This window comes from Palaemon carinicauda, chromosome 21, assembly GCF_036898095.1.
Source record: "Palaemon carinicauda isolate YSFRI2023 chromosome 21, ASM3689809v2, whole genome shotgun sequence".
Taxonomy (NCBI): domain Eukaryota; kingdom Metazoa; phylum Arthropoda; class Malacostraca; order Decapoda; family Palaemonidae; genus Palaemon; species Palaemon carinicauda.
The window spans coordinates 101,705,814-101,732,857 of record NC_090745.1 but is presented as its reverse complement, the minus strand read 5'-3'; the positions used below and the strand labels follow the sequence as shown (position 1 = coordinate 101,732,857).

Sequence of the window (27,044 nt, the reverse complement as noted above, 5' to 3'; positions counted from 1 at the left end):
ATATTATGAAATACAATGAATATTTATTCTCTATTATTAAAATTGTATTTTCTTTTAGTATACATTTTGATTTTTCCATTATGGCAACACTGCACTCGGAGTTATTGCAGTCTTCTCGAATCTACCGCAATTGCAAACAAATTCCCGGAGGTCGAGTGTGTCCCCGACAGAAATGAACCCGCTCGACCAATTGGCCAGCGGCGATCCCCTTCTTGCTCGTTTTATCGAAGGCGAAACGCAGAAACAACGATTTCAGGTAATTATCAATTTTGAAAGCTTTAAAAGTAGTCATCTCATGCTCCTGCAAGTTTTAGGGACCAGGTTAGGGTAAACGTTTCTGTGTCGCGTCGCGTTACGGGTGAGATAACGCTAACTTATATTTATGCCTATCATTTTATCATATCAGTAATTGTACCAATGATTTTGATTTCTGTTTGTCTTTACCCGTATGATCAGTAGATATATTTAGACGATGTGTGAGTATAGTAGTCAGGTGTGATTATACTGTACTCTAGAGCCGATTTTTTTGGGCGGTGAATGAAAGCCGTATGGATACGGTAAGAAACCGTATTTTTCTTCCCGTATTTTTAACTAGGAAGTAAGGTGTAAAAATGAAGGTTTCGTAATTTTAAATATCAATTCTATTTAATAGAATTTTATAAAAGTAAATTTTATCAATATTTACATGTTTATAGTTTTAATAACGTCATGATTTTATTGTTTATATAAAACAGTTTTAAAAACATGATTGTAATGGTGATTTTACAGGTTTTTCACTTCATTGAATGACCTTACTCGGATTAGTGCTGTCTCAAATTAATGTATATTGTAAAGATAAAAAAAATGTTCCCCAAACCAGTAGGCTACTGTCAGGGGTTTTATTATAGTTATGAACAGGACAATGTTGTCCCGTCCGTAACTCTAATTTTACCCTGATAGGTATGTTACGGTTGGTTAGGTTTAGCCTACTAGTAAGCCCATGGTTTTCACAAGGGATAAGATGCCAGATTAATACCTGGCCTTAGAAAACTGGAGCCGCATCTGCTTAATGATAATAATAATAATTATTATTACTATTATTAATATTATTATTATTAGATACAACCCTTGCTAGGGAAGGATGATGCTATAAGCCCAGGGGCTCCAACAGGGGAAATAAGCCAGTGCGGAAAGGATAAGGAGGAACTAATACATTAGTGTGCCTGCGTGTACCTTTAAGCAAGAAAAATCCAACCCTAGACAATGTAAGGTCATGGTACAGAGGCTATGGCACTACTCAAGACTTCAGAATAATAGTTTGATTTTGGAGTGACCTTCTAGAAGAGCTGCTTACCATAGCTAAAGAGTCTCTTCTACCCTTACCAAGTGGAACAAAGCCACTGAACAATTTTAGTGCAGTAGCTAACCCCTTCAGCTGAAAAGAACTCTTTGGTTGTCTTAGTATTGCCAGAAGTTTGAGGAAAGAGGAGAATGTGTAAAGAATAAGCCTGACTATTTGGTGTTGTGTAGGCAAAGGAAAAATGAGCCGTGACGAGAGAGGGGTCCAATGTACCATTATCTGGCTAGTCAAAGGACCCAATAACTCTTAGCAGTAGTATTTCAATGGGTGGCTGGTGCCAACCTACAAAAAAGTTATTTTAATGATGATAGAATATATGGTGCCGGTTTAGTATGTGGCCTACCTTTTTTATTCTGGTTTAGTATATGGCCTACCTGGCTTGTTATGTTAGGTTAGGCCACATACTAAACCAGGTAGAATTTTGTAGGCCATATTTGAAAGGTAGGCCATGTATTAAACCACCACCGAATATATATATATATATATATATATATATATATATATATATATATATATATACTGTATATATATTCCAGTGAAAATTCAAACCATTTCCAATATGGGTGAAAGTGTTAATATGATACTTTAATTTCTAGCAAAATTGGAATCCTCTATAACAATTGGACAAGTACTTGTTATTTTGGAATTTTTGTTTGTATGGCTAATAGGGACTGGGTCTTAACTAACATATTGATCGATTATAATGTCAACACCATTTCATTGTACAGGTCCATTGTTTACCTTAAGGAAACTAATTGTGGGTTGCTGCTTATTCAATTTTTGCATTTGCTTCTGGCAGCTTTCTAATTTTCAATGAAAAATCATTAGTTCGAAGATCTTGATTTACGAAAGCCATTTTTACCCGCTCGCATCTGTTCCGGCATGACTACCGTCATTAGAAGACATCTCCCTTTGGGGGAGTTCAGTCTGTTTCAAAATTTTGTGTAATTTCATCTACCGTATATACTTGTGTAATGTTCGATTTTTGAAGGCCTATTTTTCAGTTCAAAAAGTAAGGGTCGAACATTACACGAGATATATATTTGAAAAAGTAAAAATTTCTGGTCTACCGGAAGGTAAACGTAGGCTGGTATTGTGGTTATTAATTATGTTTAAAACACTCTCCGTTCAGTATTTAGCCATAGTTGCTAATATGAGAGTAAAAAATCTCAAATAATGATCATATAATTGGTGTGCGCAGATCATCTGTATACTGCTTGCCAGAGCAGAAAGGTAATCAGATAACATTAATTTGTGAACTACAGCAGAGAAAAAACCATTTGAGGGATGAAATATGAATTACAGGTAATTATGATACTTTAATTTCATGCCATTTCCTTGAATAATATTTATTCCGTAACTGAGATACAAACCACGCTATTTAATACGGGTTATTACTTTCGGCGTAGCTGAAATGACGAGCCATTAGAATTTTAACGAGGGTTTACTATCCCACCGCTAGTTAGTGGGGGGTAGGGAGGGTAGCCTGCTCCCCCCCCCCTCACACACCTGCGCTGAGCTCACTTTGCTCTCGGCTCGGGTGGTAGTTGGACGTGTCCGCTCTCACCCTCGCCTCTTTGACAGCCATTAATGCTTTTGTCTTTTTACTTACTTTTTCTTATACTTGTAATATATGTATATAAACATTCTTAATGTTTATGTATATATTTGTGTATAGAAATGTAGTTAGTTTTATTTTCAGAGTTTGTGCTGTGTGTGTGATGTACGACAACGTCTCTTGCGTAGTGCAAGGCCACCACAGTTCCACTTCGTGGGGAACGACCTTTCCCTCTGGTCCATCCCTTTGGCATATATCCGTTAACTCGGCCGCCGCAGGGGAATCGTCATCGCCTGCACTCTCATTCATCTACTATCTTCGCTTTTCCTCTTTTCCTACGGGAAACTTGGATTCTCAGCAATGTGGGTGTGGCCTTTGTTTATATTGACTACGGTCTCTCTACTCGAGGTCGTTCACCTTTACTACGTACTATTACGGAAGCTCCTTTCCCGTTGCTTGTTAAGTTGCTATTCCATTTGTTTGTCTCAATTATTTTTAGTGAAATCTAATTGTATTTTAACTTTTCAGCTTTCTCCATGGGGAACACTTCCCTTCGGGGGGTCAGTGGTTCTGACTTGTAGTGAATATTCTTAGATGATTTAGATAATTAATTCTTATAATTCTGGTTTTTTTATTACAGTTACTCCGCCCCCCTTCTCCCGTGGATGTCGTCTGGGGAAGGTGGGCGCATACTTTATTCCTATTTTATGTTTTTCCCTCGGGGTTCCTCTTCGGAGTTCCTCCCTAGGGAATTTCTGTTAAAATAATTATTTAATTTTATTTTCCCAGTTAACTATGAAGTTTTTCTTCGTTCGACTAAAGAGTGCCAACGACGAAGCAGAGCTGTCCTGTACATGCCTGGGGAATCTGCTGTCGCTGCCGTCCCTCAGAGGACGTCGTCATGGGCGTTATCCCTTCTCTTAGAAGTACTCCCGCGACAACATGCCAGCACTTCAGATCATCTTAGATCACTAAAGGAGCTTTGCCTCCAGGGGTTGGACAACTTCCCTTCCGAGGGAGGTTTCCTCCCCAGGTGTGAGGTTTTCTCCCTTCAGAGGGAGAACTTTCCATACCTTGATAATTTCATCGACTTCAACTACTGTTGCTGCTCTTTGGCCAGACTTTTCTCCCCCCCTTGCTGAGTTTCTCTTCCTTCAGGGGTGGAGCACAGTCTTGGCAAGTCTCTTCTACAGTGTTCACCTCTCTCGTTCGCGAGAGAGGCCACTCATAGAGACTCCTCTTCGGAGGATCGTTCCTGATAAGGTCAGCTTGCTGATCCAACGGCCCTATGGGGCGTCAACAAGAGTGTCTTCAGGTCTCTTCTACAAAGTGTCACCTCTCTCGTTCGCGAGAGAGACTACTCATAGAGACTCCTCTTCGGAGGATCGCTACTGATAAGGTCAGCTTGCTGATCCAACGGCCCTAAGGGGCTTCACCACGAGTGTCTTCAAGTCTATTCTACGAAGGGCACCTCTCTCGTTCGCGGGAGAGGCCTCTCATAGAGACTCCGCCTCGGAGGATCAAGCAGAACTTCCAGTGACCTCTACCTTGTGCTGCAACGTGGTCCTTTGGACTTCGGTCCTGGATTCTAACACGGACCTTTTACGGTTCCATCGGTGGATGCTGGCCCTTCCAAAGGGCACATCCCAGTTCCTGATTGTCCTGCCAGCTGACCTACCGATCTACCAGCGCAACCTTGCGCTGCAACGAAGGACTTCGGTCCTGGACTCTAAAGCAGACCTGCTTTTGGTCCTCATCGGCGGATGCCCGCCCTTTTTAAGGACACATCCCAGTTCCTGCCAGCTGACCCTTCAACCTACTAGCGCGTAAAGCGCGCGCCGGTCTTCGTACGCGCAAGCGCCGACAATCTTCTTACGCGCGTAAGCGCCGATGATCATCTGCGCGCGGGTACCGATGGTTTCCCGCGCGCGCGTGCCTCGCTGATCTTCTAACACGTGCAAGCGCCGGCGATATTCTTACACGCACAAGCGCTGACGATCTTCTTGTGCGTTCAAGCGCAGACGGTCTTCTTAGGCGCGCAAGCGCCGACGATTTTCTTACGCGCGCAAGCGCCGACGATCTTTTCTGCACGCGGGTACCGATGGCCTCCCGCGCGCGCCGGTAGTCTTTCACGCGCACGCGCCCCGATAGTCTTGCGCGCTCGCCGATGGTCTTCCGCGCGCGCGCGCCATCAAACTCGTACACGCGCATGCCAACATTCTGATCCTGCACGGGCTCTTCATTCTGATCCTGCACGTCAATCTGATTCCTGCGCACTCTATGAAGTCTTGCCCTCGCGCGCGAGCGCTCCATCAGTCTCCCACGCGCGAGCCCCGGGTATTCTCCATCGCGCAAGCGCCAGCGCGCTCCCCAGCGCAATTGCCAATACCCTCCCACGCGCGAGGCTGCCGGACAACGTGCGGTAAGGGCGCCATCACTGCACCCCCCCCCAAGCACAGAACAGTGCGCTTGCTGGTGGAGGGAAGGTTCCAGAAAGGTCCAGGGTCCAGGGACATTTCTTCCTTATCTTCTTTCTTCTTAAAGGCAACTCCCCCTCCAGAGGGAGTGTCTGACAGCGCAGCCGGCAGCCCTGGTTTAGGGCTCTAATCAGAGCGGTAGCACAGGCTTTCAAGCCTGTTCTCTCTGAGTTGGGCCACAAATCCTTGGCTGCATCTACTCCCCTGAAGAAGAAAAGAGGAGTTTCGGACGCGGTAACTTCTCCGAGGACGAAGCTGTCTCCTCGTAAGTCTTCGAGGCAGGCACTCTCCCCCCTCAGACTTTTCTCCCTCCCCTTCGGACGAAGATTTCCCGTCCTCAGGAGAATCACGTGAGGTGAGACGTTCCCCCATCACACCATTGAGGGAAACCCCACCTCGCGGGGTAAAGTCTTCTCGAATAAGGATGGAAAAGAGCCTGCCTCCGTCGTTGTTGGAGTCCTGCATCCCTCCCAGGAGGGAGTCAAAGGACTCCAAGACAATACCGGGAGGCCCCTAGCACCGGAATCTACAGGCTGACATTCTTCCGTTATGGGAACGAACCGGTTTGAGCCTAAGGACGTGGAGCAGGCTGCTGAGAGGTGAAGGAAGTCACCAAGACTCCCTCCTACATAGGGCTTTGACATTCAAGCCCTATAAACTTCAAGCACCCCAGCAGCCACGTCCCACCAAGACAACGTTGGCGAAGACAGTGGTGTCTCAGCCCTTTCTGGTCAAGGACAAGAAAGACAAGAAGTCCTTCAGGGGAGGGAAGAATCCTAGAGGGAGCAGCCGAGTCCGCAAACGCTAGGATTGGCAGTCCCCCTGCATGTCTGCCAGTGGGGGATGCCTACAAGGTTGCGCAGACAGGTGGCAGCAACTCGGGGCCGTTTCCTGGTCGATTTCCGTAATCAGTCAGGGATATCGCGTCCCGTTCACAAGATCTCTACCTCCCCTGAGGACGAATCCGGTGTCATTTAGCTCCCTTGCCATGGGATCAGCAAGGGAGCGGGCTTTTAGGGCAGAGGTCCAGATTAAAGCAAACTCCGTTCAGCATGGAGACCGCAAACACAATCAGTCTTGCAGTGAAGCCGCAAGACTTCATGCGTATACTGGATCTGAAGGACAGGTACCTCTAGATCCCAGTCCATCTTTTCAAGGAAGTACTTAGGATTCAGCTTAGACCACAAGGGGTTCCAGTTCAAGGTGCTGTGTTTCGGTCTCTCCACAGCACCACAGGGTTTCACCAGAAGTGTTCACCCTAATATCATCGTGGGGACACAGGATCGGCATCCGTCTCCTCCGTTAACTAGATGACTGGCTGATCCTAGCAGACTCGGAGTCATCCCTTCTTCGACACCGAGACAAACTTCTAGGACTTTGCCAGGATCTAGGGATCATGGTAAATCTCGAGAGGTCCTCTCTGTTTCCCACTCAAAGACTGGTTTACCTAGGCATGATTATAGACACCAATCTCCACAAAGCCTTCCCATCAGACGACAGGATAGCAAGGCTGAGAAGGGTCGCAAGCCCTTTCCTCAGTCGAGAAGAGCTTCCAACCCAATCGTGGTTACGTATCCTTGGTCACCTTTCATCCTTGGCTCGTCTAGTTCCCAACTATCGCCTCAGGATGAGATCTCTCCAGTGGCGGCTCAAGTCCCGGTGGAATCTAAGGTTGCGATTCCCCGTACGTCATGAACCCTATGGGTCCTGCGGAACGGACGGACCTCCAGTGGTGGGTGACAGACGAGAACCTAAGAAAAGGAGTGGATCTTCTCGTCCTTCCCCCGGATTTAATGCTGTTTTCGGACGCCTCAAAGAAAGGGTGGGGGGCCCACGCTCTGCACCACAGGACCTCAGGCCAGTGGTCAGAATCAGAAAAGTGCCTCCATATAAATCGTCTAGAGATGAAGGCCGGTTTGTTGGCCCTTCAGCAGTTCCAACAATACCTGGCAGGTCACTCTGTGGTGGTAATAAGCGACAACACCACAGTAGTGGCTTACATCAACAAGCAAGGAGGTACCTTTTCGAAGCAGCTATCCCATCTTGCAGTAGAGATACTAAGATGGACCAAAGTCCGCTCGATTCTACTATCGGCGCGTTTCATTCCAGACAAGAGGATTGTGCTTGCCGACAATCTGAGCAGAGCGTCTCAGATAGTGAGTATCGAGTGGTCTTTGTGTCATCTAGTAGCCAATAAAGTCATGACTTTATGGGGTTCCCCGACTGTGGGTCTGTTCCTCGTGTATTTGCGGGAAGAAAAGGCGCCTTTCAGTCTCGGCGGTGAAAGGCTATCACTCGGCCTTGAGTCTAGCCTTAGGCTCAAAGGAATGATCGTTTCTTCTTCGCTGGAACTTTCCCTACTCATACGAGGTTATGAACTCACCTGCCCTCAGTCGGATGTGAGACCTCCTCCATGGAACGTGGTTCAGGTTCTCAGGTCTCTTAAGAGACCTCACTATGAACCATTACGCCAGGCTTCAGTTCGCCACCTAACTTGGGAGACGGTGTTCTTACTAGCTTTGGCTTCGGCCAAGCGAGTCTTTGAACTTCATGGTCTCTCGAGAACCCGAAAGTTCGTGAACTGTGTTGCGCGAACTCGAAGGAACAAGGCAACGAGAAACCAGAGTTTCTCTGTCACGAAACACCGAAGTATTAGCGCGACTAGAGTTACGAGAGCCCAAGGGTTCAGCGTAACTCAGGTTACGAGACCCTGGAGGGTCAGCGTAACGAGGAATCGAGATTCCTCTGTCACGAGATCCCAAAGGATGAGTGTGACTGACGGTACGAGAACCCAGAGGTTCAACATCACCGTCATTACGAGAGCCCGAGAGTTCAGCGTAACAGAAACCCAAAGGTTTCAAGTCACGAGAGCCCGAAGGTTCAGCACGACGGAGACCCGAAGGCCTCCTGCTGTCATGAGAACCCGCGGGATCAACATGATTAGAGTCCGAAGACTCACGATCACGCCAGCCCGAAGGGTGATCGTCACGAGACCCCGAAGGGTCAATGTGAGGAGAACCAGCAGGTTCAAAAAGACTTCTCCTTACAGCCCGAGGAGGAGAACGCCCGGGGTGGAGAGGGGTTACCCACCCCTCCACTCTACGAACCTCCGGAGAGGAACATACAACAGACTCCGCCCGAGGGGGAGACTGAATAAGATCGACAGATAAATCCTCCACAGAGGAGGAAAGTTCACCCAAAGGAGAACTACGCTTATAACAAAGTTCTCTTTCCGCCCCTGGAGGAGAACCTAAAGCGTAAGGAGATTGCCGATGCACAGAGGCAACCTTCTCTCGCGAACGAGAGGCATTTTCCCCCGAGGGGAAAGCTCGCCTTGGAGAGAGCCCTGCCACCGCCCCTGGTGGGTTAGCTAACTCCTCGGCGTTGGAACCAGACCCAAGCTCTGGCAACGAACAGGTGCTCCCTGGAGGAAGAGAAGGATCCGGCTCACTGGGGGAGCCGTCATCCTCGTCTATCCCCCAGGGTTGACCTGGAGTCAGAAGCCCTGCGCTACTGCTCGACCGTACCCCGGAAGGGCCTCGTCGAGGATTAGTTTCGGGCAGAAATTTGGGCGTAGAAGAAGCAGAAGCCCGCGATTTCTTCAATTTCGAGGAAGACCCCAAAAGTGAAGATTCGCGTTTAGACTTCTTCTTCTTACGCGCAAACCTCTCCCACTGTAAGGCAGGCCACTCCCTACACTCGGAACAGGTGTTGTCCCGCGAACACCGAGTTCCCCGGCAAGCCGGGCATAAAAGATGTGGGTCTGTCTCCAAGGACGACATGAAGGTGCCGCAGCGGCGGCCCTCAATCCCAGGACATGTCTGCATAGCGGGACAAACATACACACAAACACACACAAAATAAAAAGGAAAAGCAATAAAGCAAAGGCAGGTTATTAACGAGCCAAAAGTAAAAGTGGTTACTCAACCGACAGGTGTGAGTGAGCGGGGTAGCTAGTCTACCCCAACCCCCTCCCGCTAACTATCGGATGGGGTAATTATCCCTCACTAAAATTGTCTTGGCTGGTTTTCAGCGTTGCCGAAAGTAATACCCTAATAAATAGCTTCAGGTTTGTATGTTAGGAAAAATACAAATTATTTCCAAATTTGTTATGTTTTTGGTGTTTCCCCTTTTAATTGTTAGTACTGTATATAGGGGGTAGGAAACCTCATTAGCAGGTGTGTTTCCCCAATATTTATGGTCATAAATGGATCAAACACAAAACAAGTAGTAAATATATATGGTTTGTCTATTTGGCTAGAAATTAAAGTATATATTTACTGTACTGTACTGGTCAAGGTATACCCGGTATATGTGCATTGCCATTCGTAATGTTCGTGAAATACTGTTTGTTTTTTCAAATGTATTTTCATGTATTAAAAGATTCTAATATCCAGTAAAGACATGAAAATACGTCTTAAAAACTATTTGTTCCGTCACTAATACAAACCAATGTTATTTATAGGGGATATTTCCTTTGGCTAAACTGAAAGTTGCACCATTAGACTTTTAGTGAGGGATAACGACCCATCTGATATTTAGCGGGGTGGGGTAGTAGCTACCCGCTCGCTCACTCACACACTTGGGCTGTGAACCCCACTTTACTCTGTGAGGTTCTCTAGGCAACGAGCTTCCTCAACGATTGCTTTCCCGCATCGCCTCTGTCATCTTAGACCTTAGCCTCGCAGTTTCAGATGTACTTCCAGACGAGCATCATCTTTGACCTTTTTTGCAGACTTTGTTCATGCTTCTCGCTCCTTGCACACTTTATCTGCTTTGTCTGATGCTGCTCCTCGCTGGCATAGAACATCATCTTCACGACATAGATCTAGACATTCTTCCCCATGTAATTATCTCCCCTTGTCACGTGTCTTCTGGGCGTGCTTTGAAATGCTCATTGTCTCGCTAGCCTTCTGATCGCCAGGTTCTGTCTTTCTGAGCCTCATTAGTGAGATATACTCTTGCGAGCCCTTCTTCTTCTTGTCTGTGCCACATATCTTCTAAGTGCTCTTTGCCACGCTTTCCTTTATGAAGACTTAAGTGCTTCTAGGCGCTTTCCTTCTTAGATGACAAGAGTTCTTTTACTGAGCAAGGTGCTCATGTTTCTCCTTTTTGTACCAGACACAAGGGTCGTCATTGTGAGCGATATTCTGCTTCTTCTTCAAGCTACTCTACTTCAAATCACCACGAGTGCTCGTCACCTGTTTGTCGTAAGCGGTCCTCTCCGAAGTAAGGTGGGGTAAGAGAGCCCCCTCTTATCTTACTTCCTCTGACAGACCAACAGAGCCACACTTTGGGCAAGTAAAGCATGTGCCTGCAGGATGCTCCAGACACCCCTGTAGGCTCATCCTAGACTCACTAGAAGGGACTGATCGCCAGCGCACACAAGCCATGTGACAGGTGAGCCCTCTCCACTGGAACTTTCCCCTTCAGAGGAGGAGTTGCAGATCCCCTCCCAAGCAAGTACTGTATGGGGCTTCAAGAAGGGAGAATCCTGCTTCTTCCCTTTCATCATCCAGCATTGTTCCCATTAGGTCAGGTATATGAGGCATAACAGGGACAAGCTCCCCGTCTCACTCCCCAGGGGAGACGCTAGTCAGAACCCACAGAGGTTCTCTTTCACCAAGGGAAATCTCATTGATAGAGAATTATCATTGTGGTGGCCTATTTGGTAACATTCCTGACTGGTGATTGTCAGACTGGGGTTCTAGTCCCTCTCAAACTCATTAGTTTCTTTAGTGGATGCAACCTCACCATACTTGTGAGGTAATGATGTGAGTTTGGGGGAGCCTATAGGTGGTCCTAGCCTGGATGTAGAGGGCACTGATAATCAGTGCATATGTCCTGCTTGCTAGGGCAGCCTTTTTGACCAATTAAGTTCTCTCCGTAACATTTACCATCAGCAATAAACAGGATGGTGTCCTCAACCAGACAGCCGCCCTCTAGATGATGTTGAGGCAGTAGACCGGAGGACAACATCAAGCAATCTGTCTCCCTTCTCGCCCAGTTCCTATAAGAGAGAGAGCAAGCAAAGACTTCAAGACTGTCCCAAAGGTTGTACGTCCTCTGGGTCCTAGGCTTTCCCACCATTCGCAAGTTGTTTGTATCCTAGGTTAGGTCACATCAGTTAGTCCTTTTTATTGATCCAGAGAAAATGACCATGATGAAGAGGACACTGAGATGGAGTTGAAAGACTTAAGGAAACCTTCCACAGCCAGCAGTTCCTGGTCCTTCAGAGGCAGATGTAGGGGAGACAAATAACTTTTTTTTTAAAAGTTTTGCCCTGCATAAGAAAGGTGAACAGCTTCAGAGAAGTAGTGACCCCTTCAAAAGACAGGAATTCAGCAATTAACCTTCTTTGCCATGCCTTGAGTCTTCCCAGACCCAATCTTGAACTTCCTTGGTCAGTTTTGGCCAAGGAATTGTTAGGCAAGGTTGAGACCCAGTTCTCTTGTTCCAAGAACTCATAGGACAAGGAGATCCCTCTTGATCCTGGCATCCTTCCCAAAGCAACGGACAGTAAAGACTACCGTATGCAGGAGGCTCTCTCTTCCCCCCTTCCACTTGATCCTGCAGTTGCATTGCTAACTCCTGGCTGCTTTTTGGGGCATAAAGGTCTGCTGAAGGGTGCATGTTAAGAGGTCAATTTTGGCTCTTCAGAATTCTTTAGTTGACTCTTTCTTGTTGGGAAGGTGTCTGGAGGCTGGAGGCCAGTCATCTACCTCTCGGCTCTCCACAACGTCGTCCATCAAACACCTTTCAAGATGGAGACAGGAGCTACGGTAAGGGAAACGATAGGGTCGCAAGACTTTATGGTGACCCTCAATCTGAAAGATGCCTACTTTCAGATCCTGGTTCATCTCTCCTCCAGGAAGTATCTCTTAGTAGTGGTAGCAGGCAAGATCCTTCAATTCAAGGTTCTCTGTTTAGGCTTGTCGACAGCATCCCAGGTTTTCATGAGGGTCTTTGAGCTAATACTGTCAGGGCACAGGCCAACGGAATCCGCCTGCTCCGCTTCCTGGACAATTGGTTGATTCTGGCATAGTCTGAGGGAGAACTTATTTTCTGAGACAGGGTTCTCATGTTTTGTCAGGACCTGGTGGTTATAATGAATCTAAAGTCTGTCCTGTCACCTACGGAGGTTAGTTTATCTGGGTATGGACATTGACAGTCCTAGGGAGAGTTTTTCCATCCCGAGGAAGACCACATGTTTACGCAAGGCAGCTCTTCCCTTCCTACATATATTGATTCTTCCAGCTTCCCTCAGCAGAATGGGATAATTGACATATCTGGAAAAGTTGGTGCTAGGAGGTAGATTACACCTGAAATTCCTACTGGGGGAGTTCAAGTCAGCGTAGACGCAACATCTCGACGACCCATTCTTCCCTGAGAGGATAGAAGAGTCGAAGAAGATCTCTGGTAGTAGTTGGAGGAAGAAAATCCATTGTCACTGCTTCCCCGGCGAGTTTTCTTCTCTTCTCATATACATTCAGAGATGGTTGGGGAGACCACCAAGGCCAGCCAACACATGAAATTTGGCTCCTGGACAGAGGAAGATAGCTGGGATCACATCAATGTTTTGGAGATGAATGCAGCCTTCTTGGCTCTCCAAGAGTTTTGTCTTCTTCTTACAGGACACCCGGTGGTGTAGATGAGATGAGAGCAGCCTTCTTGATTCTCCAAGATTTTGGCCTCTTATAAGTGGACACCAGGTGGTGTTGATGAGCGACAACTCCAACTTGGTGTCTTACATCAGCAAACAAGGAGGGACTATGTCTTCAGCTATATCAAGTAGAGATGAGGACTTTCCAGACCTGGAAGCAACGTTCTTGAACATGTTCCAGCACCCATGGGATGATGTCCACACGAATGCTTTTACGCTGTTCTACCTACTATGAAAAGTCCTGATTCGAGTAAGAGGCACTCCCAACCTAGTTTGTTCCCTAACTGAAATACAAACCACGCTATTTACAATGGGGTAATTACTTCGGCGCAGCCGATGACGAGCCATAAAGTTTTAACGAGGGTTTCCTACCCCACTGCTAGTTAGTGGGGGGGGGGGGGGGGTGTAGGGACCCCCCTCACACCCACCGGTGAATAGCTCACTTTACTTTTGGCTCGGAGAGACGACAGACCTGTCAGCACTCTCCTCTTTGTTGACTGCCATAATCTTGTTTGCTTTTTCTTTTCAGTGTGTGTGTGAAGTTGGCCTCTATTACTCGTCATGCGTACGTGCCCTGGGATTCCCGGCCGCCCTTGTGGGACCTTTATGTCGGCCTTGGACACGGATCCTCACTCCTTATGCCCTCAGTGTAGGGGCCAACGGTGTGATAGGTCTAACGTGTGTATTGAGTGTAGGGAGTGGTCTACCTCCCAGTGGGAGAGGTTTTCCCGGCGACGTAAGAAGGCGGCTAAAAGGGATCTTTCTCCTTCGGAGGCTTCTCAGAAGAGAGAAAATCCCAGGTCTTCTTCTTCCGCCGCTCTTTCCTCCTCCGAAGCTCCCGCTCGAGCGACCTCTTCCGAGAGGCCGGCGAGTGATAGCGTAGACCGTAATGTTGTTAATGTTATTAACCGATCCCGGGGTGAGGGAGAGGTCGTTGCCTCCCATAGCGAGGCGGCTGCCCCTTCCTCCTCGGAGGAGTTAGTTGTATCTAATGATGATCTGTTTCAGCTTTGGGCTTCCTTGGGGCTGCAGGGTTCGCCCTCCAACAAAGCTCTGTTTGACATGATCAAACGGGGTGCGGCCGCCGAACAATCGTCAACTTCAGCGGACATAGATCCTCTGTCTGTGGTTGACGTTGTTGTGTCGGAAACATCCCGTGTGTCTGGCCAAACGCCCGTTCCTGTGGCTGCGGTAGCGAAAGGCTCTGACTCCCCCTCTGAACATCCTTCGAGGGAGGAGCTTAGTCCCACGGTCTCTCCTGCTGGTGATACTCCCTCTCGGGGGAGTTCACTTACAGAGACTCCTCTTCGGAGGCCCATCGATGGTCAGCCTGCTGATCCCACTGCCCCTCGTGGGCGTATAAGGAGGAAGGCTCGTCCTACCCTTCGCCGTAGAGGCCTTCCTTCCCCCTTCAAAGGGGTTATGAGGCGCCTCTTCGTCACCACAGTCCTCTGCGGAGGAGACGACTCGCCGTTCTCCTGTCCTGCCAGCTACCAACCTAGACCTCTCCGAGGATCGTTCGCAATCCCCTTCGGAGGATGGTCGTCCTTCGGGACTTTGTGACCTGTCGCCCAGACCATCTACGTCTAAGGATCCTGATGCGCTTTACGCGCCACCTGATACTGCCCCTGTGCAGTCTCCCGGTCCTTCGGGGCTACAGGGTCTTGAGCGCGAAACTGCGCCTCTCGTCCCTGAGCGCCAGGCACCGCCTGCGCGCCCGCCTGCTGTTGTTCCTGCTGATTCTGACATAGCGCCTCGGAGCTCACCCTTAGGCGTTCACGCCTCTGTTCCTGCCACGCGCCAGGGTCCCCCTGCGCGCCCACGCCCTTCGGCGCCACGTCACTCTCCAGCAGTTCCTGAAGTAGCGCGCAAGCGCCCAACTGCGCATATGCGCCCTGCTCCTGATATAGCGCCGCCGCGCTCACCTGCACACACGCGCCCAGTTCCTGATATGGCTCCTACGCGGCCACCTGCGCCCTCCAGCGCCTCGACGCCCCCCAGTTCCTGTTTCATCGCGCTTAGTCCAGGAGGTTCCTGAGTTGGCGCACAGGCGCCCTCAGGTTCCTGCGGACTCGTCGCGCCTCTGGGGGGGAAAAGCGCGCGGTTCCAGTTCCAGCGCTCACGCGCACACCAACACACCCGCGCGTTACCGTAGATCCATCGCGCCCACCTAGGGAGACACGCGATACTCGTCCGCGCGTAGTTCCTGTACCAGCACCAACGCGACCACGCGTCGCTACAAGTCAGCGCACGGGTGCTCACGGCCGCCTCTGGGACCGCATGAGCTTGCTACCAATACAATCGCGCACGACGCTCCAGTATCGCGCCGTGTTCCTGCTACACGCCCCGTTCCTGTATGTAAGACAACTAAGGTTGCCCAACGACATCCGGAGTGCCCTCACGCGGCCGCCTCAGCCTCGCACTCCTGTGCGACCGCATCCTGATGCGCGCCCACGATCCCCAACGCGACCAGCGCGCCCACAGGCGAGTGTGCCGGTCTTACCCGACCAGCGCCAACCCTCTCGCCCCCTGGTCGCTCGCGACCCTGCTCCAGCGCTACTGCGCCCTCAGCCGGTTCTTCCGGACTCGCGCTCAGGCGCCCCCGTTATCTCGCGCCCTTCGGGGCCGCATCAGGTCGCTGCGCGCCCACGCGTTCGGCCTCCTCCTGCTCCAGCTCCTGATCGCTGCATGCCTACACCATCGCCTACGCTCTCTCGCGGCCATGTTCCTGCTCCAGCTGCTGCGCACCCACGCACCATCGCTCCTGAACACCCACCTGCGCGCCCTCCCCCCCCCCCCACGCGGGTGCGCGAGTTTCCAGTAGCGCGTTACCCATCCACGCACGACCCTGATCAGGGCCCGTTGCACGAGCCCCAGCGCGATCGCCGCCAGGCGGACTCTTCCTTGTCGCATTCCCCTCCCCAGACAGGTCTAGGGATTCTTCTCTTACAGCCCTGCAGGCGAACCCTCGTTTGTCGACTCCTTCTAGGGATCCCTCAATCCCTTTCCCTCTAGAGGGAGTGTCTGACAGCTGCAGCAGCCCTGGTTCGGCACCCTACTCAGAGCTCTCGTGCAGGCGATTAAGCCAGCCCTCTCTGATTCGGGTCGCGAACCAACGGCGGCTTCCTCCCCCCTGAAGAGGAAGAGAGGAGTCTCTCCCGTGGATCCTCCTCCGAGGCCTATTCTGTCCCCGCGCAGATCCTTACGCAAGGCTCCTACTCCCCCTCAGACCTTCTCGCCCTCCCCTGCGGAGGAGGATTACCCCTCCTCAGGAGAGTCGGACGAACGGGAATACTCCCCCATCGCACCAATGGGGGAGGTTCCTCCTCTTTTCCTGAGAGGTCCCCTCATCCAGAGGTGGAGAAGGACCTGCCTCCTTCGCTTCTTGAGTCCTATATCCCGCCCAGGATGGAGCCTGAGGACTCTAAGACGATTCCCAAATCGTCAGCCAGGATCAGGCAGGAACCGTCTAGAGCCGTCAAGGATGTCCACGTGTCCCCCCAGGAAGAGCCTCTGGGGACGGGAGACTTCGCTGCAAGCCCTTCAGGAGGAGAGCACCAGGAGTCAGAACATGCGTTCTGGCAAGTCCTGACCCTCATGAGGAACCTTAATGGTATCCCAGACCCTGAGGTCCCACCTCGTGAAGGGAAGGACATGGTCCTGGACCGCGTCTACGGCACTCAGAAACCCTCTAGGGCCAGTGCAGCTTTGCCCTGGTCCCAAGGGATGAAGAGTGACAGGGACAAGGTCGAGGGCCAGCTCGCTGAGCTTGCCTCCTCCAGCAGATCGAGTGCCGGTAGTAAGCTCCTCCCTCCTCCTCGAGTCCATCAGAGGAGGTACTTTGAGATCCTCGAGGAGTCTTCTCTGAGTCTTCCCTTGCATCACTCCGTGGAAGAACTCACAGGGGGAGTTCCTCTTGAGAGACTCTCCAACCGGCACGTGTCCTTCTCTGCCATTGAGATCCTGAGCCAGGAGAAGGTCATCAAGTGCGCCATGCAGGCGACTTCATGGCTCGACATCTAGCTGGGGTCTCTGGGCATCCTGGTGCGGTCCGAGGACCTCTCCAAAGAAAGCACCAGGAAGGCGCTGGAAACCTTTCTTCTCTCGGGCACACGGACCATTGAGTTCCTGTCCCACCAAGTCTCGTGCTTGTGGGCCAACACGATCCTCAAGCGCCGGGACGCTGTGGCTGAGAGGTTCCACCATAAGGTACCCAGTGCGGAGTCTAGCAGGCTCAGACACTCTTCCGTTCTCGGTAAGAGCCTGTTTGAGCCTAAGGACGTGTAGCTCACTGCCGAGAGGTGGAGGAAATCCAACCAGGATTCCCTCATCCATAGGGCCCTGACATCGAGGCCCTATAAGCCTCCAGCAGCCCAGCAGCCCTGTCCTGCTAAGGACACAAAGAAGACGACCACCGCAGCGAAGCCCAAGGTGTCTAAACCCTTTCCTGCCAAGAGCAGGAGGGGCAAGAAGTCCTCCAGGGGAGGCAAAAACCCTAGAGGTACCAGCCGAGGCCGGAAGCGCTAGGGTTGGCAATCCCCCTGCATGTCCACCAGTGGAGGGATGCCTTCAGAGTTGCGCGACAAGGTTGCAGCAACTCGGGGCGGATGCCTGGACGATCTCCGTGATCTCTCTAGGGTATCGCGTCTCGTTCACAGCCTCTCTACCTCCCCTGACAGCGAACCCAGTGTCGTTGAGCTCTTATGCCATGGGATCGGCGAAAGGGCAGGCCCTCTGGGCCGAAGTCCAGACCATGTTGGAGAAGGACGCTCTCCAGGAGGTCGTAGACGGGTCCCCAGGCTTCTACAGTCGACTCTTTCTTGTGAGAAAGGCGTCTGGAGGCTGGAGACCAGTCATCGACCTCTCGACCCTGAACGGGTTTGTCAAGCAGACTCCGTTCAGCATGGAGACGGCAGACACGGTCAGGCTCGCAGTGAGACCGCGAGACTATGTGCGCACTGGACCTGAAGGAAGCGTACTTCCAGATCCCAATCCATCCGTCTTCAAGGAAGTACCTGATATTTTGACTAGACAACAAGATCTACCAGTTCAAGGTGCTGTGTTTCGGTCTCTCCACAGCTCCTCAGGTGTTCACCAGAGTTTTCACCATCATCTCTTCATGGGCGCACAGGATCGGCATCCGTCTCCATCGTTATCTGGACGACTGGCTGATCCTGGCAGACTCGGAGGCGACCCTTCTTCGCCACCGAGACAGGCTCCTCGAAGTTTGCCCTCTCAGAAACTGGTATATCTGGGCATGGTCATAGACACCAATCTCCACAAAGCCTTCCCATGGGACGAAAGGATAGCAAGGCTGAGGAAGGTTGCGAAACCTTTCCTCAATCGAGAGGAACTCCCAGCCCAATCGTGGCTTCGTCTCCTCGGTCACCTCTCCTCCCTGACCCGTCTCGTTCCCAACAGCCGCCTCAGGATGAGATCCCTCCAGTGGCGACTCAAGTCTCGGTGGAGTCAAGGACTCGACTCCCCGGACATCCTGATTCCCATGGGACCTGCGGAACGAGTGGACCTCAGTTGGTGGGTGGCAGATGAGAACCTACGAAAGGGAGTGGATCTTCTCGTCCCTTCCCCGGATTTGATGCTGTTTTTGGACGCATCAAACAAAGGGTGGGGGGCCCATGTTCTGAACCACAGGACCTCAGGCCTGTGGTCAGAATCAGAAAGGTACCTTCACATAAACCTGCTAGAAATGAAGGCCGTATTCCTGGCTCTTCAGAAGTTCCACCAAGTCCTGGCGGGCCACTCGGTGGTGGTGATGAGCGACAACACCAGGGTCGTGGCTTATCAACAAGCAGGGAGGTACCTTTTCGGAACAGCTATCCCATCTTGCAGTAGAGATCCTGAGATGGTCCGAAGTCCACTCGATTTCACTAGCGGCTCGCTTCATTCTAGGCAAGAGGAATGTGCTCGCCGACAGTCTGAGCAGAGCGACGCAGATAGTGAGTACCGAATGGTCTTTGGGTCCTCAGATAGCTAACAAAGTCCTGACTTTGTGGGGTTCCCCGACAGTGGATCTGTTTGCTACGGCGCTGAACACCAATCTCCCGCTGTACTGCTCCCCAGTCCCGGACCCCAAGGCTCTCTGGCAAGATGCCTTCCAACAACGGTGGGACAACGTCGATGTGTACGCCTTTCCCCCGTTCTGTCTGATGAGGAGGGTACTCAACAAGACCAGAACATCGGTCAATCTCTCGATGACCTTGATAGCTCCGCTATGGCATCATGCAGAGTGGTTCCCGGACCTTCTGCAACTCTTCACGGAGATCCCGAGGGAGCTCCCTCCACGTCACGAGCTACTCAAACAACCACACTCCAACATCTTCCACAAAGCTGTAGCTTCGCTTCGGCTTCACGCCTGGAGACTATCCAGCATCTCCTCACAGAGAGAGGATTTTCGCAACAAGTTGTGGAAAGGATGTCTAGCCACCTGCGCAAGTCATCCGCAGGAGTCTACCAGGCAAAGTGGCGAGTTTTCTGTGGTTGGTGCCGTGGAAGGGGTATCTCTCCCCTCGATGCCACTTTACCAGCAATAGCGGAGTTCCTCGTTTATCTGCGGGAAGAAATGCGCCTTTCGTTCTCGGCAGTGAAAGGCTATCGCTCAGCCTTAAGTCTTGCCTTCAGGCTCAAAGGAATGGACATTTCCTCCTCGCTGGAACTCTCTCTTCTCATACGGAGTTATGAACTTACCTGCCCTCAGTTGGAAGTGAGACCTCCTTCTTGGAACGTGGTTCGAGTTCTTAGGTCTCTTAAGAGACCTCCCTACGAACCATTACGCCAGGCTTCTGATCGCCACCTTACCTGGAAGACGGTGTTCCTGCTAGCTTTGGCCTCGGCCAAGTGAGTCAGCGAACTTCATGGTCTCTCCTACGATGTCGCCCATTCAAGGGGATGGGGGGAGGTAACGTTCAGCTTCGTCCCTGAGTTTGTGGCTAAGACTCAGAATCCGGGAGTGCCGGACCCAAGGTTCGACTCTTTCCAGGTAACGAGTCTCCGTTCTGTAACAGAGGACCCAGACCATCTCCTACTGTGCCCAGTCAGGAGTCTGAGGTTGTATCTTAAAAGAACAGCTGCAGTCCGCCCCCAGGTGCGAGCATTGTTCGTGAGCACCGGGGAAACGAAGAGGAGGGTCACCAGGAATACCATCTATGCCTGGATTCGTAAGGTAATCCTGACCCTCCTCCGTCACGTCGCCCTAGGGCGCACGACGTCGGGCGTGGCTACGTCCCTGGCCTTCAAGAAGAACTTTTCAGTGACGCAGGTCCTGCAGGCTGGGGTGTGGAAGCGTCAGACCACCTTCATGGCCCACTACCTGCAAGACGTGACACAGAGAAGGCTCGATATGTTCTCTATCGGCCCTGTGGTGGCTGCACAACAGCTGGTCTAACCTCAGGCTCCTTATTGGACAAGTAGCAGAAGGTTGAGGGCATTGTTACCCAGTTTTAGTCGGTGTGAATGAAAAGATCTGTCTGGCCCTTTTCTTTTCTTCATCCTCTCCTCCCTTGGAGAGAAACAGCATCCCGGGTCCTTTGCACAGCTGACCTCAAACCTCTGCAGGTAAACCATGCTTCCTTGTGTTCCTAGTATTAAGTTGTAATACTGTCATGTCCCCATACCCTGACGAGGTGGTATTGGGAGAGTCCTAGCCTAAATTTCCATATGAAGAACTCCAGGTCAACTTCCTAGGACGAGTCACTGCTCACCTTCACACGCAGCTTACGTAGGCCGCAGCAGTCTTACAACTGCCTGCGAGGTGTAGGGGCCCCTCGACCCCTGAGTTCTTCTAATAGACTCAGGTTCGGGGGCCCCTGGACAAGCCAAAGTCAGTATGGCAGGGGACTTACCTCCCTTCCTAAGGGTTAAGTCACCCCATGTAAATAGCGTGGTTTTATTTCAGTTACGGAACAAATGACAAATTCGTAGATAATTTGTATTTTTCCTAACTATACAAACCTTAGCTATTTACAGTTATGTGCCTGCCAGCCCTGTCCCCCAAGTTAAGTCCTACCTCTAAGTAAAGTGAGCTATTCACCGGTGTGTGTGAGGGGGGAAGGGTAGCTAGCTACCCCTCCCTACCCCCGTGCTAACTAGCGGTGGGGTAGGAAACCCTCGTTAAAACTTTATGGCTCGTCATCGGCTGCGCCGAAGTAATTACCCCCATGTAAATAGCTAAGGTTTGTATAGTTAGGAAAAATACAAATTATCTACGAATTTGTCATGTTGACGTTGATAGCTCCAAAATGGCCACACATAGATTGGTACCAAGAACTTCTGCCCTTCTTAAGAGACTGAGAGAATTGCCAGTTTTCTCAGACCTTCTTCATCAGCCTCATGTCAGTATTTTCCACAATGTACCAGGATCCCTATATCTTCATGCGTGGAAGCTTATGACTTTATTTAATTGCCAGTTCCAGCTTCACTGTTATCTATTCTTCTATTGTAAAGGACTCGGGTTTGTATAGTTAGGAAAAATACAAATTACTTGAAAAATATGATATTTCATACACAGCTTCCACCCAATTTTGACTTTTTAGAAGAGAAAGTCTCTGATATTTCTGATAGAATTAAGATTGATATCTTTTAATTTGTAAATCAATTCAGATTTCACCTGTTATTGGACAATACTGTGTTGTATTTTGTGTTTAATATGCTTAAATATGTAATTGAAAGTTTTATAGTTTATACTATGTTAAGGGGAAATCCAAAATTCCTGTAATAAGACTTAAGAAGTTGGTGAATTGCAAAATTTAATTACTTTCAATCAAACCTATTTCTTACTTTTGCTATGGCCTGGAATGTTGAAGAATGGTCTGGGTTTGACAGTAAATTGAGATAAAGCTCATTTGTAAAGAATATACTGTAGCCATTCAAGTAATATTTTGTGTGGTGGAATCTAGCTTGTTCTTGATTGAATCATGGATGTCGCAAGATGCTCAAGGTGTGGCAGTTACTTTTGGGAATTATTTTATAGTTTTGTTGAAGTTGAGAGAAATCTCTTTTGTACAATATTAAGTCATTTTTATGATTTTTTTTTCACATCTCTTAATTAACATCATGTTAAGTGACATCATGAATAATCATATTTAACAATCGGTTGCAGCAGGAGAGTATACTATAGAGTTATCCATGCGAGAACAGTAATTGGCCTTCTATGTGCTTAGTACCACTTCTATTTAAGCATTCCACTAGAGCTTGTACTATTATAGTATGTAGATTGTATACTGTTTATTTTATTTGAAAAATGCTTTACCCCTCTTTTTTTTTTTGAGAAAAATATATCCAGGGTCAACTTATAGTGTATCATCTTAGCAATATGCGTAGGAGACATTCAAGTGAAAATGGCTTAACTTTTGACCTATCAAAGATATCTGGATGAGTTTGTTAAAAAAAAAGGACTGAAATCGTATTTTGTCTTATGTACAATATTTTACCTATGAATTATATCTCTGACTTTAAAGTTAAAGCTATGTATGTTTTTGCACTTATAACCCATTATGTGAAGCTTTTTGGAATTGATTCAAAATTTTGTATAAATTTATTAGTTACCAGTTACAATTACATGTTTTTTATAGCCACGTGTTCACTATAAATTCATATCTATTAAAATTTTAATCGGATCATATTTGAAGAGGAATAGGTTAAGGTCCTGTAGAGAAGCATAGGCCAAGGCAAATGATATACTGTGTACTTGGTTATCATTACTTAGTTTTAGGTACTGTATTTAGTCTTACATTCTCTAGGCTGTATGAATAGTCTTGACTAAGAGATCAAATTTGGTGTTTATATCATAATTGTTGTTGCCTAAGTGATGATGCTATGTACATTACATAGGCCTATTGCAATATGCAACCTCTGCTACTTGTTCAAGAAGTGGAAGAAGTGTAGTTCTGGTCGAAGCTGCTGTGCATTTTTATTGCCCAATCCCAAACAGCTGTGACTTTCCTTAGACAAAATTGTTGGACTGATGCACAGTAATTGATATAAAGACTTTTAATATCTAGAAAGCTGTATTAGTCATGGCTTGGCAGTAAACAAATATTTATTATAGTTAACTGCAAAAGGAAGTACTGTTTGTAAGATTTCATAACTAAGGCCAAGATATTCTAGTAATTACCACTTCCATAAGTTAAAATTATTGCTGTATACAATACTGTATACAGTAGTATTTACGTGAAATTTTTAGAAATGCTTGGAAATTCTTTATTAGAAAATATAAAATCTTTTTTTTTACACTCGTAACTTATAAATTCATTTCTATACTGAAGCGTTTCTCAAATAATTTGAAGAAGTTGTAGACTTTGTCAAAAAGAAATTGAGATTTTATTGAGGCTCTCTATTTTCCATTTGTATTAGATTCACAATGAGCTTGAATATCCCATCTGAAAGACATGTATTGAATTTGGTTTGTTCTTCACTTTAACAACCATATAAAGATAAGTGGAACAGTTTTATATAGACATATTGTAGTTTGATATAACACTTTTATATGCAGCTGTAATCGATCAACACAAATACACTTATACTCAGCTCTTATGGTTAGCTTGATATGCAGTTGTTATTTATTTGCATTATAATTAATTCCTAATTAATGATAGTTCCTAAGCCAGTCTGAAACATGAAGACACTCCATTCGTCATAGTTTTATTATATGGAATGGGTCCTCAAGGCATTTTTTTTTTTGTTAGTAAGTTACTTAGTTAGGTAGTTAGTTAGGGGGTTAGCTTAAAGTTTGTCGTATGTCCGCGAACACTTTACAACATCGTTCCTTCCTTCTTGTCTGCAGTTCGAGTAAGAGAATCCAAGTTGGCTGGTGCTGGATTAACGAGACCTACTCTAGAAATGGAGAAACCACAAAGCAGAATTGATGGCAAGAAGCAATCCGACTTTGAAATGGAGGATGCAGAGGAGGATACCAAGAAAGGAGCAAGACATCGTAAAAAGCATCTCATCAATAAGCTGAGAGTGCAGATGGAATTTTATTTTAGTGCTGCAAACCTTAGCAAGGATAAGTTCATGAGTGGGCTATTAGAGGAAAGTCCATATATTGACCTTGATATTTTTTTCCGATTTAACAGAATCCGGTCTTTTACAGATGATATCAATCTTTTGAAAAGGGCTATTGAGAAGTCTCCTATTTTGGAGTTGTCTGATGATGGCAGCAAGGTGAAAAGAAGTGTACCTGTCAAAAAAAAAGAAAATGAGACATTATGTACCATTTATGTTGAAAATATTCCATCTCATGTGGATCACGAGTGGGTTCACGAAGTGTTTGCGAAATACGGAACAATTGATTACATATCATTCCCTCGTTTTAAGAATACAGGAAGACCTAAGGGATTTGCATTTGTTGAATTTGAAACTCCTGAAAGGGCGAACATTGCTTTAAAGTGTTTTGGTGCTGCGGGTTGCAAGATTCCAATCGATACTGAACCATCTAAGCTGCGCAGTATTTGTACTCATGAGAAGGCTGGAGGTGATGATGTTAACCAAATAGAATTGAGTGTGCGACCTAGTTTTGGAGAAGTTCAGCAGTCAGAGAATGGAGATCAATCAGATCCTCAGTTGAAGGAGGATATCGGCAATAGAGAAGTTGAGTGTGAGAATAGTGATGAGAAAAATGCTAGTGGGAAACGGAAGAGAGATGAAACTGAAGAAAATAAGGATGAAAATGAGGGAATTAGTTGCAAAAAATCCATTCCAAAGAAACCAAAGACTGAATCTTCAGAGTCATGTGACACGGAATGTAGTTTGGTAGGTAATGTGTCAAATGATGAAAATCTTCCTGGTAGTTCCGAGGCAAAGGTTGAGAAAGTTGAGGAAGCCGTGGAAAATACTGACGACGGTGGGAAAAAAGTCAAAATTTCAGAAATAGAAAATACTGACGACGATGGGAAAAAAGTTAAAATTTCAGAAATAGAAAATGTTATACAGGAAGTAAGGAGAAGTGTAGATGCAGTGAAAGAAACGGGAGAAAATTCTCTTTCTTCACAGGTGAAAAGACCACTTGATAGTGACGAAAATTGTAGAAAGTTAAAAAAACAAAAGGTAGGGGCAGAAAGTAACTTACCTCCATTGATTGATTCAGGTAAAGATAAAAGTATGTCTGGAGAGGAGTCTGTCGCTTCAAAGACCAAGGCAAAAAAGAAGAAAAGGAAACGAAGCAGAAAGGATAAGGGAGATTGCTTGGGAGGCATTTCTCTTAAAGTCATGTCAAAACAAGAATGGACACGCTTAAGGAACGAATACCTGAATATGCAAAAGAGGTATATGGAAACCTTAAAGTGGGATTTGCAGAAAAGGAAATATGTTCCGGCTGATGAGTATAGACCTGAGAGGGTACAGAGCAAAGGAATGCCCAAGTTTATCCCAGATGCTGTCATTAAAATTAGCTTTGAAGAACCCCCCCAGGATCCTAAAAAACTGCATGATGCAATAAGAGAGGGGGGTGGTGGTGGTGTGGCTTATGTAGAAACGAGTGCAGTTGAAAAAGATGTCTATGTACGCTTTATCTCAAGTGAAGCAGCAGCAGCTTATTTGAAAGCAGGGTTATGGAGTCGCATGATACTTCTCTCTGGGGAAGAGGAAAAAATGTACTGGAATCACTGTATTGATTCATGGATGATGAGGAGAGGTAAAAATAGACGTAAGAAAGGAACAATTAACGATATGCCCAACGAACCGAGGGGTAGGGAAAAACTGCTTCAAAGAGCATTGAGGGAGGCAAGGAATGATAAACCTGTTTGTCATAAAGTTTTTGAGGCATGAGATATATTATGAGTCTTACTGCAATATATACAGTATTTAGAATTTTGTTCTGTACCCAAAATTTGACACTTAGAGCATGTAGTTTTTCCTTTATTATCTAGAGAACTCATGCAAAGTATCATTATCCATTTATCTAATTGCTGTGAACCATTTGAATATTAAATTTCCAATTGCATATTAGTTTTTTTATTTTTGATCCCAGAATTTTATGAGAACCAGTTATATAAAAGATGCTGTTTGTTATAAACAATTTGAATGAGAACTTTATAGGAAAGAATTTGTGAATGTCAGCTGATTGTGCATGTGTGGGGTTTTAGGAAATTGAAGACCACAAACCAATTATTTATGCCACAGTATTATTTTTTCTGGTTGCTGCTTACAATAACGATATTTGAAACAGGAAATAGATTTTCTCTCTTGGCAGTGGACTGATTTCAAGGGTTCCTTTAACTGTTAAGGTCATTTGCTTAAAGGTTTATGCATGATTGAAAAATTATGTATAGTGTTTGATTTTTCTCATTGTTTTTATGTTGGATTGACATTTAGGTATTTATTTACGTGTATAGTATCTTTACTAAAGATATGAGCTGATGTTTATCACTTGATGATAACTTTCAGGGTTCATCTTCTGTATTTTGGATTTAACTTTGCTGTGGTGTCTTTTATTTTGACTTTTGCTGATGGTGAAGGAAGCTACCATATTTATTGGAAAGCTCTAGGCTGTACAGTATTTTGAATTTTAGAACATTGGGTACTATTAGTACTGTACAGTACTGTATAATATGTATTTTTAAAGAATTGACAGTCATACTTTTGGGTATACCTCTATGTACTGTTTTGGAAACCATGCTTAGGTAGCCCAACAAATATGGGAAATTTGATAAACTTGTGTTTTAGGGTTGACTTCAGTGGATAACCTTTTCAGTCAGTTAATTTGGTGCCTTTATGACAATAGTGGGAGTTTGACTATTGTTGAATGAGGTCTTTTAGCTCTCAATCCTCCTCAACAATTCAAGTCTGTATGATGACTGTTCCTACACAATTACAAACCTTTATCCTTTTAATAGGAGTGTGATTTCAGCGAAGCTAAAAATTCGGCTGTTAAAGTTTATAACCTTTCAGTATTTACTGGCAGTTGATAGGAAAGCTCCTCCCCCCCTGCCAAATCATCGAGTAACCTCTTTGACTTTAGTCCTTGAGTAGGCCTAGTATAGATGTACTCTCTGA

General features: G+C 47.3%; 1 protein-coding gene across 1 annotated transcript; it reads left to right on the top strand.

Moving 5' to 3' along the window:
• On the top strand, window positions 1–25,992 carry Larp7 (La related protein 7). The gene is made up of 2 exons (XM_068345195.1): window positions 1–256; window positions 23,836–25,992. The coding sequence occupies exons 1-2, from the start codon at window positions 16–18 to the stop codon at window positions 25,815–25,817; spliced, it is 2,223 nt and encodes a 740-aa protein (XP_068201296.1). The 5' UTR covers window positions 1–15; the 3' UTR covers window positions 25,818–25,992.
• The last annotated feature ends 1,052 nt before the right edge of the window (window positions 25,993–27,044 follow it).

What these genes read in the sequence shown, in the direction of transcription:
- Larp7 (XM_068345195.1), top strand. Translation starts at nt 16, where the DNA reads ATGAATATTTATTCTCTATTATTAAAATTGTATTTTCTTTTAGTATAC. An exon ending in CGCAGAAACAACGATTTCAG is followed by an intron (nt 257 to 23,835) that starts GTAATTATCAAT and finishes TCTTGTCTGCAG; the next exon opens with TTCGAGTAAGAGAATCCAAG.